The following is a 17,744-nucleotide window of genomic DNA, read 5'->3' on the forward strand; positions in this document are numbered from 1 at the left end:
GCAAATTGAGCTTCCAAATAATTCAAAGCTTAAAGCACTCAAGCAAATATTGGGAGCTCTTGGCACTCGTGTGTGTTTGAACCAGAAAAGCAGCTCTGCCATGGGAAGCCCATGAAGGCAGGGGATGTGAACCCACAGGTCTTCACTGAGGTTTGCTGAGGTCCGCTTGGGTTTGTTGGTCTTTGCTGGGGTTCACTGAAGTTCACTCAGCTTCACTGAAGCCCAAAAACCAATCAGCCTTTGAGTTGCAATGCACTCAGTTTGCCTGGAAGCACTTAGAAGAGGTGGATTTATCAGATACCTTGGACTGCTGGGTCAGTGCCACTTGGGATCTCCAAGGCTGGATATGCACGTGCTCCCACTTGAGAAGGCACAACCCAAAGGAAAGTACTATTGAACTGAAATGAGCAGGAGCATGGGGCAAAAGGAGACCACAGAAGCAACGAGAGTGCCCTCGTGTGAATGAACCTCAGCTAAAGGTACTGAGCCTGGTCTTCCCCAACCAAAAAACACCAGTATGCAAAAACACATCTCATAGCCATGCTCACATGCTTGTGTACTGCAGTTGCTATCAGGTGTTTGAGATCAGAGGGCTGTAGCACATCCCTTATGAGGACAGGCTGAGAGAGCTGGGGCTCTTCAGCCTGGAGGAGAGAAGGCTCTGGGGGTTCCTTACAGCGGCCTTCAGAAAGGGCCTACAGGAAAGCTGAGGAAGGACATTTCATAAGGGCACGTAGTGACAGGACAAGGGGAAACTATTTTAAACTGGACAAGGGCAGATTTAGACTAAATATTAAGAAATTCCTTATTGTGAGGGTGGTGTGACACTGGAACAGGTTGCCCAGTGAGATTGTGAATGCTCCCTCCCTGGAAGCATTCAAGGCCAAGCTGGATGGGGCTGTAAGCAATCTGGTCTAGAGGGAGGTGCCTACAGATGAACTAGCTGATCTTTAAGGTCCCCTCCATCCCAAATCATTCTATGATTCTATGAGTTTTCTCTCTTGTGAGCACAAAAGAACCAAGAGAACGAGGAAGAACCAGCAGGACCACAAGCCTCTGGTAACAACCGTGTCCTGATTGCTGTTTTCAGAATGAAATTTGTTCTGGGGCAACCTGGGTTGGTGACCTCAGGCAGAAGTACAAAGAACAACTGGGGAAAACACAAAGGAAGCCAGTGGGCATGTATGCAGCAGCAGCACAGTGCTGGAGAACAACCCTCTGCTTCCAGGACCACCAGGCAGCCAGTGAGCCAGCTCTTGCCTCAGTAGCACACAGGTACAATGAGGCCACAGGTAAGGAGCTCAGGAACTGTATTCAGCTTCTAAAATAGCAACACAAATCTCAGCACCAGCCAGTTCCAGACTTGTTTCTGATCATCTCAGTGGATGGCCAGCCACTGAGGTCTCCCTGCAGTTCTGGCTTCTGTAGCAGAGACAGCTCTTCCCTGCTCTCCCAAATGGAATCATCCTCCTGTTTTGGCTCCAGAGACTGCCATACGCAGGACAGAAATGTGTGTGGCACAACAGCAGCATCACAAGATGCAGCGGGTTCCCTGGGGAGAAGCGCCCACTGTTTGCAAACCTGGTGAAATCGCTCAGAAATCAAATGATGACAATGATGTAATCAGTTTCTCTAGTATTCTCAAAGTGAATCACAGCCCCCATGACACCCCCCTTTTGCTGACTAATACCCGACACTGCTCAGCGGCCCCTCAGTGTGGAAGGAATGGCACAGGAGAGCCCTTTAAGTGGTGCCTGGCTGCCTATCGAAACCACCCAGAGGCTGTCTGGGGCCTCCATCATGGGGAATTCCCCTTCTCCATGCCTAAAAGTAAACTCAGCTGGGCCAGCCTTCCTGCAGTCGGGGATCGCAGCAGCCAGGACCGAGCACCCAGACCGACAGGCTCTCGCTCCCTGAGCCCCTCGTGCCCAGCCAGGTGAGTAGCAGGATGCTTCTCTCGGGATGGAGCGGAGGGGAAGGCAAGCAGCTTTTGGTTGTCAGCTCAGAGCTGTGAGAAATAGAAGAGGGTTTGGCTATTTATTGCAGGCTGGGACACTGTATAAACAAAATGCTTTCTGGGTCTGTGGGATTTTGTTTAGTGCGAAAGCCAAGATTTCTGAGGGTTCACAGAACAGTTCTGGGTCTCTGGAGGAAAACAAAGAATTTGATGGAGAAAAAGGGAAACATCGCTTGCTCAGCTCTTCGTCCCGTGCCTCGATGAGACCTTGGACATGGCAGACACACAGCACATCAGGGCTCCAGCACCTCCCACAACCCAGCCAGGCTTCAAGGGCGATGTCCTCTCAGGGAGGAAAACAAGCAGGGCGTTAAATTCGGTGGGAACAGAATTTGTTTTCTTTTACTTTTTTTAACCCAGGCAGTGCCCCAAAACCTCAAATTGCCAGGAAACAATGGAACAGCACAGAACCTAGGAAGCCAGGATTGAGACAGCTCCACCCCAGGAGCACAGCAGGTCCCTACAGAAGGAGGACAACTGCTTACAGCAGTTCCTGTTTATTGAATACCAAACACCTTCCTCACAGCAGAACCAGGACAGAGAACCAGGTAGCAACTTGGCAAGTCCCAGAGAACTGCAGAAGCCAAGAGGCGTTCTCTGCAGTTCTGCTCCTCCGGCTGATGTTGCTGTTAGCAAGCAGGCGACAAACAAAGCAGCAGCGCAGAGACGGCCTGCTGTAATTGGCGCTGCAGCCGAAGGGCCGTAATCACTCCTCTGTAATTAGACTCAGCGGGGAATTCTCGCTGCCCAGCTGAGGAAGGACAGGCTCAGCCTCACGCTGCCCTCCCACAGGGCTCACGCAGGAAGGCCTGACACTGCGGCAGAGCCCCTGCCCAGCTCCTCCCCGGCCCGCGGCAGAGACCTGCACCAGCCCTCAGGAAGGCAGCGAGAAGCCATTTTGTCTCTCTGCGAGCCAGCTGAAGGGCTGAGAGCCTCGGGTCTGCCTCTCCTCTCACAGAGAACCCCCTCAGATGGGGAAAGGCCGGGACCCCGCACCCCTCAGAGCCCCAAGAGTGAGGACGAGCAGCGCACATATCCTATAATACACACCACCCACCGCCCGCCATTACACCCCACTGCCCCGGCCGCCCCAACCCTCGTTCTTTATAATCCGCACCGGCCGCTCCGATTGGCTGCGGCGCCTGTCCGTCATGCTGGGAATTTCCCGAGGGCGGGCCCAGCGCTGCCGCGCCGTTTCCTCCTCCTGTGCCGGCGGCGGAGCGCAGCGGAGCGGTGCTGGGAGCCCCGCGGCTGCAGGTGGGCTCGTAGCGGCTCGGTGGGGTTGGGTTGGATGTGGAGGCCGTCCCGGAGGGGCACGGCTGTCCTCTGCTGGGACGCTGAACCGACTTCTTCTGAAATGGGGCGGCTGTCGCTGCGTGCGGCGGTGACATCCCCGGGGCTGTCGTGCCGCTCGCCGTTGGGATGAACGTCTTTCCGTGCTTCCGTCGCGCGGTGACGCCGTGCCGCGGTTTCCCCTCGGGGCGGAGCGGTGCCGGGATGCTCCACACCGCTCCGCGTTCCCGAACACCCCAGGCGCGTCCATTCGGAACGTTCCCGTTGCTGACGGCCGGCGGGCCGTGGGCTCCGGGCTCGGCGTGGCCGCGTGCCGCGCGTTGCCCCATCGCGGAACGCACCGCAACCCGGCGCTGGGTTGCACAACCCGGGGTTTCCCAAACCCCACGGCTCTGCTCACTGATATGGGCCTTTTGGGGCTGGAACACGAGCAGGTGCCGTGCTCTGCTGGGATGCTGTGCCGTGCATACCCCGATTCTGGATTCGTGGTGTGCACCGCTTTGCACCCCATAGCACAGCAAACGCAGCTTTCCTCCCAAAGCTCGCTATTTCCACCCTCCTGGGCAAAGAGGCAGCGCTGTGCCGCCGCGCGTCCTGCCGAAGTGCACGTTTGTTTACAGACAGCTGGGCTGTGAGAGCAGACCTTGAGCACAGAGCACTTTGTGGAGGCAGGAAGGTTCCAGCAAGGCGCGCCCTTGGGAGCCTTGTATGTGGCTCTGCAAAGCGTGCAATCAAAGGAGGGGGGGTTGGCATCCTTTGACATCCTTCCTGGCTCTGAAAGATGCCCTTTTGGCCCGACCTGTTTGGCACGGGGCTGTGGGCTGCTGCTTGCCAACAGCTGCTGCAAAACACCGTGGGTGGAGGCAGCCGAACCACCTCTTGTAGCACTGCAGATCTCAGTGCTTTGAGAACAACAATCCCTTCACTCTGGGTGCCAGAGGGGAACTTTGCTAGCACAGCTTTGCAGCCTTCTGCTGCTGGCATTGATTGCATTGGAGCAGTGTGCTTTGCCCCAGTGCTGTGCAGAGCAGTGAGGGTGGCAGCGCTGAGCCTTGCTGCTTTCCTTGCATGGTGAGAGCTGTGATACAGCCGTGTGTGACAGCCTCCGGGTTCTGGGGAGAGGAACAGAGAAGGCAGCACGAAGATGCTGCTGCAGCAAGCCTTGCTTTGCTGCGGGGATGAGGATGAAAGCCAGTATCCTCTTGAGCATTGGGACATCACAGAGGGGACGTGCTTTGTGTCCTCTTTCATTGCATGGGGACCTTGCAGCACCACAACCAGCCCATGGCTTCCGTGTTGCCTTACTCCCAAGCTACATAAACACCTGAGAGTCTCCCTGCCCACCCACTCTGTCCTTCTCTCCTTTTGCTGAGCTGTGACCAAAATTCACCACCCCAAGGTCCCGCTGCCCTGCCTGCATCCACAACCTGCCCACGGGCACCAAAACCCCAGTGGTGACCACAGTGTCTCACAGCCTCTGCCAGCACCTTCTGGCACCCCTACCAAAGGCCTTTCTGCCTCCCTCCTGGTGAGCATCCCATGGCCAGCAAGGAGTCATGGAATGACCTCAGTGGTTTGATTAAGAACCAAACATCCAACCTACTCAAAAACCAGCAGCTTCGCTTGAGTTGGCTGTTGACATGTCTATCCTCCTCTGTTTTTAGTGAAATGTGGGATCTTCATTGTACGTTGTGGTTTTGATATGGCCATTTACAGTCTTTGGGATGGCCCGTGGATAGGGAAATCCATGACAGAATTGTGGGTATTGGGGATAAGCAGAGGCTGGAGGCTTTGGTTTGTGTGCTTGGCCATAGTTGGATTTAGTGCTGTGGGTCATGTTGGGATGCTTAATGTCAAATCCCCTTGTGTACAAGGTCAGAGCAGGGGACAGGAGGGCAGTGGTGTGTGTGCCAGCAAGGTGCTGGATGCAGGAGCACAATGCTGGCCAGCCACTCTGAAAGCCCCATGCTTGCACCTGGAACAGCACATGGTGACCAGACAGGTCCCCAGCCTGTGTGTGCTGCTGTCCTCATGTTGCCCAGGTGAGTGAGGCACCTGCTGTGCCATCTCCCTGCAGTGGACATGCCACTGCTGTCAGATGTGGTGTATGATAATTACCTCCTGATAAGGTGAGCGCTAATTGCTGCTCCTGCTGTGGACGCTGCCAGGTGGCAGCTGTCACCTAGGATGTCCCCTCTGCTTCTGGGCAGTCACCATCCCCTGTGACCTGCTCAGATGACATGTGATGTGGATACTGGTCTAAAATCAGGGCTTCCTCTTCAAAAATGTCCCCCAGGATCCTCCATTCCCCCTTAGCTGGGCACAGCTGCTCAGTGCCCTTCTGGCTGCTAAGCTGTCACCTGCAGGGTAAGGACAACAGCTGGGCTGGGAACCTGCTCCCACTGCCACGAATGCAAGGAGTGTGACTGGGACACCCACACAGGCACGGCTTTTCATTTTCAACATGAGTAGTGCTTGGGAGCGGAGTGGAAGGACTTGTTTTTTTTTCTCATTTCCCTTTGTTTTGGTGACAATTGTTTGCGGAAATCTCTGTCTGAGGGGCTTTCCAGTACGATGTTGTCAGGCTCTGTGTGTTCCTTTAGTTCATTTGTTTGTTTGCCCTGCTGCATGGATGGAAATTGTGACTTCACTGTAAAGCTCCCATCACTTCAATGGTTTTCAAACCCAGCAGGAAAAAGGCTTCTTGCAGGAAAACAAAAGCCCAACCTCAGCTGTTTTCCTTGACTAACAGCACCCTGCTGCATGCAGGCGATGCCCCAAGCTGCAGTATCCACCAGGGCCTCCGTTCCCTCAGCAATGCAGGTGGTTGGGGCTGCGCGGGGACCCTTGTGTCTGCTGAGCTGTGATCCACACGGCACGAGGACTGCCAGCAATGCTACCACATGTGACAGCTCTCGTGGCCCTGAGTCACCCCGGTGCTGTCACTCGCACAGGGCGGGCGCGAGCAGAGCGTGCAGAGCGCAGTGCCTTCACCTGGTGCGGTGCTGCAGTGGGGACTGCGGCGGCAGCCGGGGCAGGAGGGTGACTTGCTGTTCCTTGCAGGGATGCTGGGCTGGGAGGTGGGCGGCTGAATGGCGGCCATGGAAGGGAGGGGACCCTATCGCATCTACGACCCTGGCGGGGGCACGGAGGAGAATGGATCCACGGCTTTCGAGCGGCTGATAGAGGAGAACACCCGGCTGAAGGAGAGGATGCAGGGGATCAAATCCATTGGTAATCACTGCACGGTGGATACCAGACCCAGAGGATGGGGTTTGGTTTCTGGACAGCCTCAGCTTTGCAGCCTGTGCGGCATTCATGGGCCTTTTTACCGTGGGATGTGGATGGACTGAGACCTTTCTAAGCTCCTGGGGTGTTTTGCAGTTGTGCCACCCCCTTTTTCCTCTTTATCCTCCTTCTCCCACCCACCCCATATTTTGCTTTCAGTCCCGTGACCCAGCTTCTGCTTTCGAGTCCTTCTGCTTCAGCAACTGAATTTCTACCTCCCTCCTGATCCCCGTCTGCCATGTCCTTGCCTGGGGCTCAAGCTGTTTGCTGCCCTGAGGCTTGCAGCCTTGACTGTACATTACCCAGGCTTAAATTGGGTTCTTGTGGGAGGTGTACAAATGTAGTGCTGCTGTTCCACCTCCTGGAACCAATCCTCCCTGCATCAGTATGAGGAACCTGCGGCTGTGAGCCACAAAGACAGCTTGGCCCCAGGATTTGGTCAGGAGGAGATGTTGTTGGGTAAAAACAGACCTCATACCCAAGTAGGGGGACTGATGCTGATGGCTGTGGCTGCAGCAGTGTGGGCACTGTGGGTAGGGGGGAGTATCCTCGAGGAGTGCCCTTGGTGAGCATCCTTCTGCTGTCCCCCAGGAGAGCTGCTGGAGGAGTCTCAGGTGGAGGCATCCAAGCTGCGGCAGAAGGCAGAGGACCTCGTGAAGGACAACAAGATGCTGATAGCATCGTCCACATTGGAGGAGCTGGTGGAAACTGGAGGTTGGAGATGGGATCTCACTGAGCAGAGGGAACCTGACAGCCCAGGAGCTGAGCTTGGGGCAAGGCAGAGGTTGTGAAGGAGGTCTGATGTGTGCCTGTTCTCTCCTCCTGCAGCCGCTGGCCCTGAGCACAGCTCTGCCCTAGCTGCCCCAGGCAGTGCCCAGCCAGACACAGGAACACAGAAATCCCCAAATGTGAGTGGTGAAAGTGGGGCTGAGAAGAGAGGGGTGCAGCAGGGGCTATGCCACTCCCAGCTGGAGCTGACCATGCTGCTCCCATTGCAGGGCTCCTCATCAGAGGTGGTGGCTGTGGAAGCACAGGGCTGTCCCCAGGACAGTGGCAGAGTGGTGAGTGCTGGGATTTGGGCAGGAGGAACTGCATGGCCCAAGGCTTCTTACAGTGCACAGTGGGCTCGGGGGCAAGGGGAGCACCGGTGTGTCAGCTGTGACAGTGACGGCGACAGCCCAAGGAGCTGAATGCTTCGGTGCTCCCCTCTCAGAGCCAGTGGGAAGACCAGCATTGTGCACCACCGCTGGCAGGGTCTGCCCCAACCCCGGCACAGTGTGAACTGTTTGCTGAATGTCCCCTTGGCTAGCACTGTCACCTCCATCTGCTGCAGTTCTGTGTGCTCTGGAAGGGATGAGGGCAGGGACAGCGACTCCAGCATTACAGCCATACCCTGCCTCACCATGCCATCCCAGGGCCATGCCCTGCAGCACACCCTCCTGGGGCAGTTTCAGGGCACTTATCCCTGAGCACAGGGCACGGGGACAGGCTGTGACAGGAGGGGATGCCTGGGGAGTTCCCGAGGGCAGTGATGAGTCAGTGGGGCTGGGAGTGGTGCCGTGAAGGTGTGCCATTGTGTTCACAGCACAGAGTCAGGCTGTGTTGTGCCAGTGCTGCCACAGGTCTCCTAGGTGATGCCACAAAAAGGGAGGATGAGCCCATTGGGGACACCCCCTGTGTGTAGGTGGGGATGTGCCGTGACGCTGCAGGGTGCGCCCGATGCGCGCTCCCCAAGGCTGCATTAAATCCCACGGTGTGCCAGGGACACACAGAGCCCTGAGGGAGGACGAGGGGAAGGAGCAGAAACCCTGAGCAGAGAGTGATGCAGAGCTTCGTGCAGGAGCTGGAGCCGCTGCCCCATGAGGATGCCAACCTTCTGCCACAGCTGCAGCAGCTGGAGAGCACACTGAGTGGCTGTGCTCGTGAGGCCAGCAAGGACCAGGTCTTCGTGCGCATGGGCTACATGGCCTCCGAGCTGAAGCGCCTGGCCTCCAAGGTGCACAAGAATGAGCAGAGGACGTCCTTCCTGCAGGTGAGTGAAGCATGGATGTTTGTTTTTCCACTTTTTTTTTTTCCTTTTTTTTTCATTCTGTGGAGTTGGGCAGCTGGGAATGACAAAGGTTCTTGTGCCTGGTAGACATCCCAGGGGGGGACTAGGGGTGGCAACCCCAGTAGAAGCTGTGTGCTGGGGGATCCTCACACTGCCGTCATTCACCTTGCAGACGCTGTGCGAGACACTGCACACAGAGAACAAGGAGCTGCGAACCAAGCTGGAGAGGGACCTGGAGCAGAGAAACCAAGCGCTGGAGAAGCTCAGGTGAGGGCAGCCAGCATGTTGTGGGGGGCGGGATGGGGCACCCGGGGGGTTTTTCCCCACTGACCCCAGGGGTCTCTGCCTGCAGGTGTGAGAACCAGGAGCTGCGGAGGATGGTGACCCTTAGCAACCAGGAGAGCGCAAAGAGAGAGGCAGCTGAGCAGCAACAGGTGTGGGGAGAGCACGGACCTCAGGCAGGGCTGGGCAGGGGGCAGGCAAGAATCCCCATGGCCTCGTCTCAGTTCTCTCCAGTTTGTCCCAGTAGGACTGGTGCAAATCCTCAGGGTGTTGAGGGGTGAGGTTGGTGGTGGAGATGGAAATGGCTTGCAAAAGCTTGAGGTCACTGTGTGTGCACTTGCAGCAGAGCGGGGTGGTAATAGAGAAGGCAGCGGGCAGAGGAGAGCTGGAGGCCAAGGAGAAGAAGGTGAAGATCCTGGAGCACCAGCGCCGGGAGGTGAGGATGAGGCTGAGACTGAGACACAGCCCATAGGAGGAGCAGGATTTGGGCTGCGGGGGCACAGTGTGCACTCCTGCAAACAGCACTCTGTACCCACAGCTGCTGGAAGTGAACAAGCAGTGGGACCAGCACTTCCGAGCCATGAAGCAGAAGTATGAGCAGAAGGTAGGACTTGGGGTTGTGCTCGGGTTGCACACATCTGCTGGGCACATGGGATGCTCAGATGAGACCCAGCATGGGGAAGGGGCTTGAGGCCATCCCAGCATCCCCATTCCGTGCTGGCAGATGACAGACCTACACCAGGAGCTGGCCGAGGCGCGGCGGGCACTGACTGAGCTGGAGTCAGAGAGGGAGCAGAAGCAGAGGGATTTTGACCGCAAGCTGCTGCTGGCCAAATCCCGGATCGAAACGGAGGAGGCAAGTCCCCTGGGAAGAGCAGTGGGCAGCTGCCAAACCCATCGCCCTTCCCTGGCTGACCCCATCCCTGCAGGCAGAGAAGGACCGGCTGGGCATGGAGGTGCGGGACCTGCAGCAGAGGATGCGGTTCCTGCAGGAACAGCTGGCGCCAGTCACCAGACAGAGGGAGTACCAGGAGAAGGAGATCCAGCGGTTGAACAAGGTAAGAAGCTGCAGAATGGCCCCTGCCACCATTTTGCTGCAGAGTGACAGCATCAGACGATGCCCATCCCATCCCCATCGGTTCTCCAAGGATGCAACCCCAGAGATGATGCCCACTCTAACTCACACTCCTCTCCCTCTCCAGGCACTGGAGGAGGCACTGAATGTCCAGGCCTCCCCTCCACCCATCTTCGCTGGCACTCTGGAGCCAGCCGGGAAGGTGCCACCACAGGAACTGCTGACCCAGAACGAGCTGCTCAAGCAGCAGGTAGGGCCAGAGGGGTGGGAGGGAGGGCAGAGCAGAGCGTCCTGTGGTCCTTCACCAGAGGGACTGTAATGGTACCATGTGTGCCCAGGACTTGGCACAGCCACTGCGGTTGGGGTTTATAACACAGAGACCGGGTGCACCCAGTGCTCTGTCTTCCACCAGGTGAAAATCTTCGAGGAAGACTTCCAGCGGGAGCGCAGTGATAGGGAGAGGATGAACGAGGAGAAGGAGGAGCTGAAACAGCAGCTGGAGAAGCTGCAGAAGCAGCTGGCCGTGTCCAACAACCAGGTGAGCAGCAGTGCACCCTTCATGGATGAGTTGGAGATGCTTGTCCCCTGTGTTGCAGCCGTGTCACACACCTCAGAGCAGGGGATGAGGAGGGACAGGGGACAGAGCAGTGGTTTTACTGCTGCTTATCCCTGCCAGAGCCTAATGCAGGAGCTGAAGTTTATTAAGTGGGTGGTACTGCCCTCCCATCCTGCCTGGCACAGAGATCTCCCCAGCCCAGCTGTGCCCGTGGAGAGGTTTAGGGCTCTCCTCTCTGCCCCTTGCACTTTTCCAATGAGTCTGGTTGGGGCACAGCAGCATTCCTTGCCCCATGCTCTGCCCTAACCTCTCCTCACCCCCAGCTGCGTGCCTCCAAGGATGACTGCCAGAGAGAGAAGGAGGAGAAGGAGAAGCTGAAGAAGATGCTGAAACAGCACAAACAGGTGGGATGGTGAAATGCACTTCCTGGTGGAGGGCCTGGCACAGAGAGGGCTGGGACTGCTCTGGGCTGTCCCTAGGCTCTCAACATCTCTCCCGGCCTCTCACAGGCTTCTGGAGAGAGGCTGCACCCTGACCCAGTGCCCGGACCGCTGGGCCCTGCGTGCCCCGTGTACCAGTACCAGTACAGCCCCTCCGTGCCTCACCCCATGTACCATGGCTACGACGAATGGCAGCAGATCCGCTACCCACCGGCGCTGCAGGGCGAGCATGCGCCAGGACAGAACTTCCACCATTATCCCCCAGTGAGCACAACGGGGAGCACAGATCAGGTCTGGGGCTTGTGATGCACATGCACAGTCATTCATCGATCCCATTCCCATCTCTTCCAGCCGGAATACCCCTGGCGCCCGCCCTGTGCTATGGCCCGCAGCCAGAATGCCACGGCAGTGCCCGGGGTGAAACCCGTCCCCAAGGACTTGGGTAAGGGATGGGACAGGTTAGCTGGAGGGGTTCCCTTCAGATCCCATGGGTTTGGGCATCCTGTATCATAAGGGGGAGTGGGAATGGGTGGTGGGGACTGGACCCTGACGGTAGCATCCCCCTGCTGTCCTGCACCACATCCCTCTGGGGCCCTGCAGCGTGTCCCAGCCTTCTGTCCCTGTGTCACACATGGAGTGGTGGCTGAGGAGCGGTGCTGACGCCATACTGTGTCTCTTGTGTCCCAGACCAGGCAGGTCCTGCGCTGCCGTGATGCCGAGGAGCGGCGTTGCTGTGCTGCGATGGGGGCTGATGGCAGAAGAGAAGCAGGATGTGTGTGTGTGCCCGTGTATGTAGAGCTAGGACCTTCCTCCAGCTGATTGCCCGCTGTATCTGCACACAGTGGATGCACGCCTGGGGCCAGAGAGGCCGCAGTGGTGGCAGAGGGACTGTGGATGGCATAGCCATCTCATTCCACCTGAAGGATTGGGATTGGGATCTTGAGCCAGGAAAAGGAGCTGCGCTCCCTCTGTTCCTGGAGCACCTCTGCCAGCGGTCCCTTCCTGGTGCTGGGAGCACCTGTGGCCAGATGGATCCCGCACTGAGAGTGCTTGGTGATGTATTTATTTAAGGACTGGAACTGAATGTGTTCTCATTCTAAAAGTGTGTTTTCGCCGGAAGAGTCTCAGTGCAGTACTCGAGGTGGGAGTTGTCTCAGACTGTTTGCCCAGATTGATTCAGATGTAACCACGTGTCCAGAGCAAAACATGAACCCGCTCACTGCGCAAGCGGTCAACATTCATTTATCTGAGCCCTGCCCAGCCCCGGGCTCAGCCCCATGCATCCCCCCGCTCCCTGGAGCCAATCCTGCTCCAGGAAAACAAAGCTGCAGAGGGAAAAATACAGCCATCGGTGTCATGCGCGTGCCAGCAGCAGCTGTGCTTTTTTCTAGGTGCTGCTCGGCAGCATTCCTCCTGCCTGGCTGCTGCCTGTTATTTTTCCCTTCTGTGCTCTGGACTGAAACCCGAGCGCTTGCCCCGCTCCGTGACCCAGCATGAGGGCAGCCAGGAGGAGGCTGGGCTCAGCCTGCAGCGCTCGGAGCCGTAGTGATAAATGTGTGTGTGCTATAATTAATAAACACACAGAGATTTCCAGCTGGAGACACTGCACTCTGGCTGGGGGGGGGGGGTGTAGTTGTCATCCCCTTGGGAAGCGCTGACCCCATCCCATAAAGCATTCCACCCTCTGGTGGTGACAAGCAACAAGCAGAGCAGTGCGGTTGCAGAGCCTTTATTTGGCATTGCTGTGGGGTTGGAGCACTGGGGGTCGGCCCCCGGGGCTGGGAGAGGAGCACATCCCTGCACAGTGCGGGCAGCCTGAATGCACTGAAGAACTGCACTGCACCCGGGCAGGATCAGGCCGAGCCCACCCCACGGTGGAGCTTTCAGGCCAGGCCTTCATGGAGATGTCATCCTCAGTTCCCCAGGGCCGGGTTGGGGGCTGCAGGGGGTTGAGCTGGGGGGCTAATGGCCCCGCTGCTGCCGCATGTAGGCGATGATGTCGTTCTTGACGGTGGCGATGTTGGCACGGTGGTACCAGCGCATGATGGGCACCCCGTCAGTGCCCACCAGGAACTTCTCAAAGTTCCATTTGATGTCGTGGTTCCTCAGTGGCTCCCAGAAGAGGTTCTTGGGGTTGCCGAACTCCTCTGCCACCGGAGGGCAGGAGTTCTGCAAAGAGAAAGGGATGCGTCAGTGCCGCATGACCCCCAAAATCTGGGTGCTGCCCTCCACCCTTGGCACAGCACCTACCTTCAGGAAGCTGTAGACCTTCTGCTCCTTTGCCCCGTTCACATCCCCTTTCTGGAAGAGTTGGAAGTTGGGGACGAAGCCACCTCCTGGCCGCACGTACCTGTGGGAGACAAGGGCACAGCAGGTGGAGGTGTGACATGTGGGAACCGCAAACTTCATCCCCAGGATGGACAGGGAATGCTAAAATCTCATCTCCAAGTTGGGCAGGGGACCCCAAAACCTCATTCTCCAGCTGGGGATGAACACTCCCATGTTGCCGCAGCCTTTCCATACCCCACCTTTCTCATCCCCAGTACTCACTTCAGTGCGGGGAGGATCTCAGAGTTCTGGCCAGGCTCCTGCTTCCCAAATTGGTTGGAGGGGAAGCCCAGGACGACAAGTCCATAGGGCCCCAGCTCATTTTGTAGTGCATTCAGTTCTGCAGACAAAGAGCCGGGGATAGGTTAGGGGAATCCAAGCCCTTTGCATCGCTGTCACCCCATCCCCAGGGCAGGGCAGGTATGGGGACCTTACCGAGGTACTGCAGGGTGAGCCCTCAGTACGTGGCCACGTTGACAAAGAGCACCATCTTCCCCGCGTACTTTCGGAAGGGGATGTACTCGTCCCCATCGATGGTCAGCGCCCCGTAGTCATAGATGGTGCCCCGCACGGAGTCGTAGCATTTCACCTACGGGGAGCGGTCTGTGGGGCCGGGCTGGGGGCCGTCACTGTGCCACGACAGCGTTGGCCACCGCGTAGGACACGAGGGACGTGTCACGGCAGCAGGGTGGGCACCGTATGGAGGTACACGCACACGTGCAGATGTGCGCAGACCCATCCTACGGGAGCGGCTGCTGCAGCGGCGGGGATGTTTACCCGGCTGCAGAGTCCCGGGAAGGCGAAAGGGGGGCCGCGCCACAGCGGGAATGAGAACTGTCCCCCCCCATCCCCTCCCCCGGCGGACGCGGCGCCGCGGGACGGAATGCATCGCTGTGATCGAGGGACAGCCGCGCTCGGAGCCGCGCGGTGCGAGGGTTAACGGGGGGAGCGGGCGGCCGTGCCCACCGAGGTGCCCGGCACCGTAGGGGGCTATTTTAGGAGCTGGCAGGGGACAGAGTCACGGGGAGCTCGGCCGCCCCGGGCCGTATCCTGCCGCCCTCCGCGCACACGGCGCTGGGAGCACCGGCCAGCCCGGGCAGCGCAGTGGGGGCGCAACGCTCTGCACCCCCCCCCCTCCTCGGCACTGCTCCACGCACCCCTCCGCGACCCCCCACTCCTTACCATCTCCCTCTCCTGGCCCTGCCCCAGAGGGACGAGCCCGGCCAGCAGCACGGCCAGCACGCAGACGGCTCGGCACCCCATATCGGGGGCGGGCGAGTGGTGCGGGGACCCCCGGGACGGTAGCACGGAGGGGTTCGGGCTCACCGCCTTCTGCCCGCACCCGGCCCAGCGCCGGGGAAATAGCGGCGGGGCCGCGGGGCCGGGCCAAGCGCCGGCGGCGGGGCGGGGGGGGGAGAGGGCGGGGGGCCGCGCCGTTAACCGTGTGTGCGCCCTGGGGCGGGCGATGCGCAGCCTGCGGTGCACCGTGGTTTTTTGTTTTTTTGTTTTTCCTTTACTTTGATTTATTGTGTTTTGGTTTATTTGAGGGGTTTAAGTGTTTGTTTTCTTTTTTTTTTTCTTTATTTTTTATTACGTTGGGGTGGGGAGGGGGATGTTGGGGACTGTTGGCAGTGCCGCCTCCTCTTGGCAGCGATGTGTGGCCCACAGGCTGCAATATGAGCCCCTGGGGATTAAAATCCTGGTTTATGCAATAGGATTTAAAAGCCCCAACCTGGCAAGGAGCACCTGGGCAAGGTAACACCCTGCTGCCATCCTCGGGTAGGGATGGGCGAGTGCAGGGACCAAAGCACTCCATCAGCATCCTTCAGGAGATTGGGTTGGGCTCTATAGGGTGACTCCGCAGTGTCCCCACTGTAATGCTGCAGTCACAAGCCGAGGGCAGGACCCTTATCCCCTTATCCTCAGGGACAGGAATTTCCAAGGCCCTTCTTGCACACTCAGGGAATGCAAACATTTACCCTGGGCTGGCTCCAAGGGAAATATCCGCAATGAGGTGTAAATTCCCTTAAATCCCTCCAAATGGCCTGATGAACTGGTCTGAGGGAGTGGGGGGGAGGCTGTGGTCAGAGGTTCACTGACCTGGGACAAAGTGTGGCCCTGAGACACAGTGAGTATCCAGCCTCCAGCACCAGAGCTGGACTTTACCTTTGCTAGATAGCAGTGCTGGCCAGACCAGGGCTTCCTCCCAAATCAAGAGGACTGAAGGAGAGGGGCAGCAGTGCTGTGGGCTCAGGGGAGCAATCCCCATCCCACAGCAAGGACACGATGTCTTGGCATGGGGCAGCAGGCTGCTCTGAAAAGGCCCCAGGGTTGCTTGGTGTCAGTGATGGGAAGTATCACAGATTGATGGAACACAGCTGGGATTGCTTAATTAGGGAAACAGGGTTCAGAGCAGTGAACCTCTGGTCCTAGGAGCAGAGTGGATAGGTCATGTCTGCAGCAGGGGAGAGCTGGCTCAGGGTGTGCTCCCTGCACAGTGAAATGAAGGGGACCTTACAGCCTGGCCATGGGGCAGTGTACCCACAGGTCCCTCTGTGTTCCTCAATCACAGTGTTCCCCAAAGCTTTAAGCACATGGAGAGGTGGCTTAGCCCTTCTCTAATCCCCCATAGCAGGGAACGCTCTGGACACAGCAGTCCCCCTGCTCGAGGTGTGTTCTCTCCCTGCTGTTTTACACCATTCTTATATTTATCCCCTAATTGCTGGTGTGGGGCTCTGGTGGGTTTCCAGCTGTGCACAGGGACTTGGGGCTGTGCTTCAGAAGTGGACACGTCCCTTCCACACGTCTCTAAATCGCCTCCGCACACGGGGAAGGGCTGACCTGCTCCTGAACCTTTTTTTTTTTCCTAAACCAAAACAAAAATAAATTGTTCCTTGGGTCCTGACGCCAGGCCAGCCTCCCTGGGGAGAGCACTGAGCCACAGGGAAGGATTCAACAAGCTGTGGTCAATGGATTCCCATCCCCATGGCTGAGTTCGGTGGGACCCTGCCTGTGTCACCCCAAATCCGTGCCGAGACTGGAGCAGCATCCCCCACCCCAACAAGGGGAGTGTGGGATAGGCTGGCCGCCCAGCAGCTTCCCTCCTCGGGTGTTTTTCTGCTGGAGCCAGCCCCGCCTGCTGCAGATGTTTGGCAGGGGCTGGGGATAGACGGCCAGCAGTGCTTCCAGTCTCATTCCTGCTACCATCACCTCCGGTGCTGCAGTGGGACAGCAGCATCCTGCCCTGCATGGCTTTGGGTCAGCACCAGGCACTCCACACCCATCGCCTCCATTCCCTTCTCCTCCAGTAGCACTCATCCCTTCTGCACATCAGAGGCTGTAGAGATCACAGCAAGGGACAGGGAACCCGTGCACCTCTGCTACCTGGGAGACAGCACATGGCCGTGGAAAAACATTAGTCCCAGCACAACCTCTGAACTTTTGTTGCAGGTGTGCAATCCCTCCTTGTTACACTCTGGAAGTGCCCCTGCTCCCCCCTGCTCTCCCTTCTGCTGCCATGTTGCTTCACGTGGCTCCGGGCTCTGCTCACAAAGCCTTCTTTGCAATGTTCCACAATGCCTTTCCTGGAAATGTTTGCAATAGGATCAAATCTTCCCAGAAATCTCCGCCGCCGCAAAAGGAAATCCCTCGTGCACCCCTGGCCCAGGAGAAAAGCACTCAGGGAGGTGGGAACAGCTGTTTTTTGTTCTCTTACCTCAAGCCAGGCTTCCTCCTCAAACCACTGACACAGCTGTGGCTCTGTCCCTGTCTACCTCCTGTAATGCTGCTCTGCTCTGCTCCACTCACCGCGGCTGCCCCGCGCATGTCCCAGGCAGCAGCTGCTGGCAGTGGGGTGGGATGGGGGGACAGCAGCAAGGCGGGGGCTGCTCTGAGCCGCAGCACCGTGACCACCACCAGCTGCACACTGTGACTGCCAGCGAGACAGGGAGAGAGGAGGAACAAAGGAGGAAGAAATCTGGTTCTCTGCTCCAGTTCGGCAACTCGAGAGGGGAGAGCAACACGACAGCTCGAAAGGAGAACATCTCCTTGCTCCCTGGGATCTGTGCTTTCCGCTGACCCTAAAGCAAGCCCTGCCCAAAATGAGAGGATGTACCTCCGCAGCGGTGAACACAGCGTTTAAGCAACCGTTCCCACATCCCAGCCTGATTCAGCTCACTGCTTACGTACTTTCTCATGTTGAGTCATGCCAGGATGCTGGTCTGGCCTCAGGGCTTCTGTCCCACACACAGCAGCCCTGGACCTACATCGCACCCAGCACAGGGGCTGCACTGCAGCATGGGGCTGTGCCAATGGGCTCATGGATGGGCAAGGGTTTGGGAAGCTGTGGCAAAGCACTGCGCCCCAACACCAATCACGTGGACAGAGCTGCACAACACATAGATAGACATATAAAC

The 17,744-nt window shown here is 57.9% G+C and overlaps 2 protein-coding genes across 4 annotated transcripts; one reads left to right on the forward strand and one right to left on the reverse strand.

The window, feature by feature from the left end:
* The first annotated feature begins 1,785 nt into the window (after positions 1-1,785).
* Positions 1,786-12,120, forward strand: TNIP1 (TNFAIP3 interacting protein 1). Of its 3 annotated transcripts, none has more exons than XM_085236727.1 (18): positions 1,786-1,936; positions 6,374-6,544; positions 7,190-7,312; positions 7,427-7,506; positions 7,597-7,659; positions 8,439-8,630; positions 8,821-8,915; positions 9,001-9,082; positions 9,274-9,366; positions 9,469-9,534; positions 9,655-9,790; positions 9,864-9,988; positions 10,133-10,255; positions 10,418-10,543; positions 10,885-10,965; positions 11,071-11,265; positions 11,353-11,443; positions 11,689-12,120. In XM_085236727.1, the coding sequence occupies exons 2-18, from the start codon at positions 6,403-6,405 to the stop codon at positions 11,712-11,714; spliced, it is 1,839 nt and encodes a 612-aa protein (XP_085092853.1). In that variant the 5' UTR covers positions 1,786-1,936; positions 6,374-6,402; the 3' UTR covers positions 11,715-12,120. The 3 variants fall into 3 exon arrangements, with proteins under 3 accessions (XP_085092853.1, XP_085092852.1, XP_085092854.1); XM_085236726.1 differs by lacking the exon at positions 1,786-1,936 and adding an exon at positions 3,127-3,274; XM_085236728.1 differs by lacking the exon at positions 1,786-1,936 and adding an exon at positions 3,127-3,274 and having other exon boundaries at positions 9,277-9,366.
* A 594-nt stretch (positions 12,121-12,714) lies between these two features.
* GPX3 (glutathione peroxidase 3) lies at positions 12,715-14,663 on the reverse strand. Its single transcript, NM_001308655.1, is given in 5 exon segments — positions 12,715-13,170; positions 13,252-13,351; positions 13,552-13,669; positions 13,765-13,918; positions 14,512-14,663. Coding segments are annotated over 5 exon segments (660 nt in total). The 5' UTR covers positions 14,593-14,663; the 3' UTR covers positions 12,715-12,963.
* Positions 14,664-17,744: the final 3,081 nt, after the last annotated feature.

Source organism: Meleagris gallopavo, chromosome 15, assembly GCF_905368555.1.
Source record: "Meleagris gallopavo chromosome 15, MGAL_WU_HG_1.1, whole genome shotgun sequence".
Taxonomy (NCBI): Eukaryota; Metazoa; Chordata; class Aves; order Galliformes; family Phasianidae; genus Meleagris; species Meleagris gallopavo.

Excerpts from the sequence above, each read along its gene's own strand:
- TNIP1 (XM_085236727.1), top strand. The coding sequence starts at position 6,403 with ATGGCGGCCATGGAAGGGAGGGGACCCTATCGCATCTACGACCCTGGC. Across the intron at positions 7,313-7,426 it reads GGAGCTGGTGGAAACTGGAG|CCGCTGGCCCTGAGCACAGC; the intron begins GTTGGAGATGGG and ends CTCCTCCTGCAG. Across the intron at positions 10,544-10,884 it reads TGGCCGTGTCCAACAACCAG|CTGCGTGCCTCCAAGGATGA; the intron begins GTGAGCAGCAGT and ends CCTCACCCCCAG.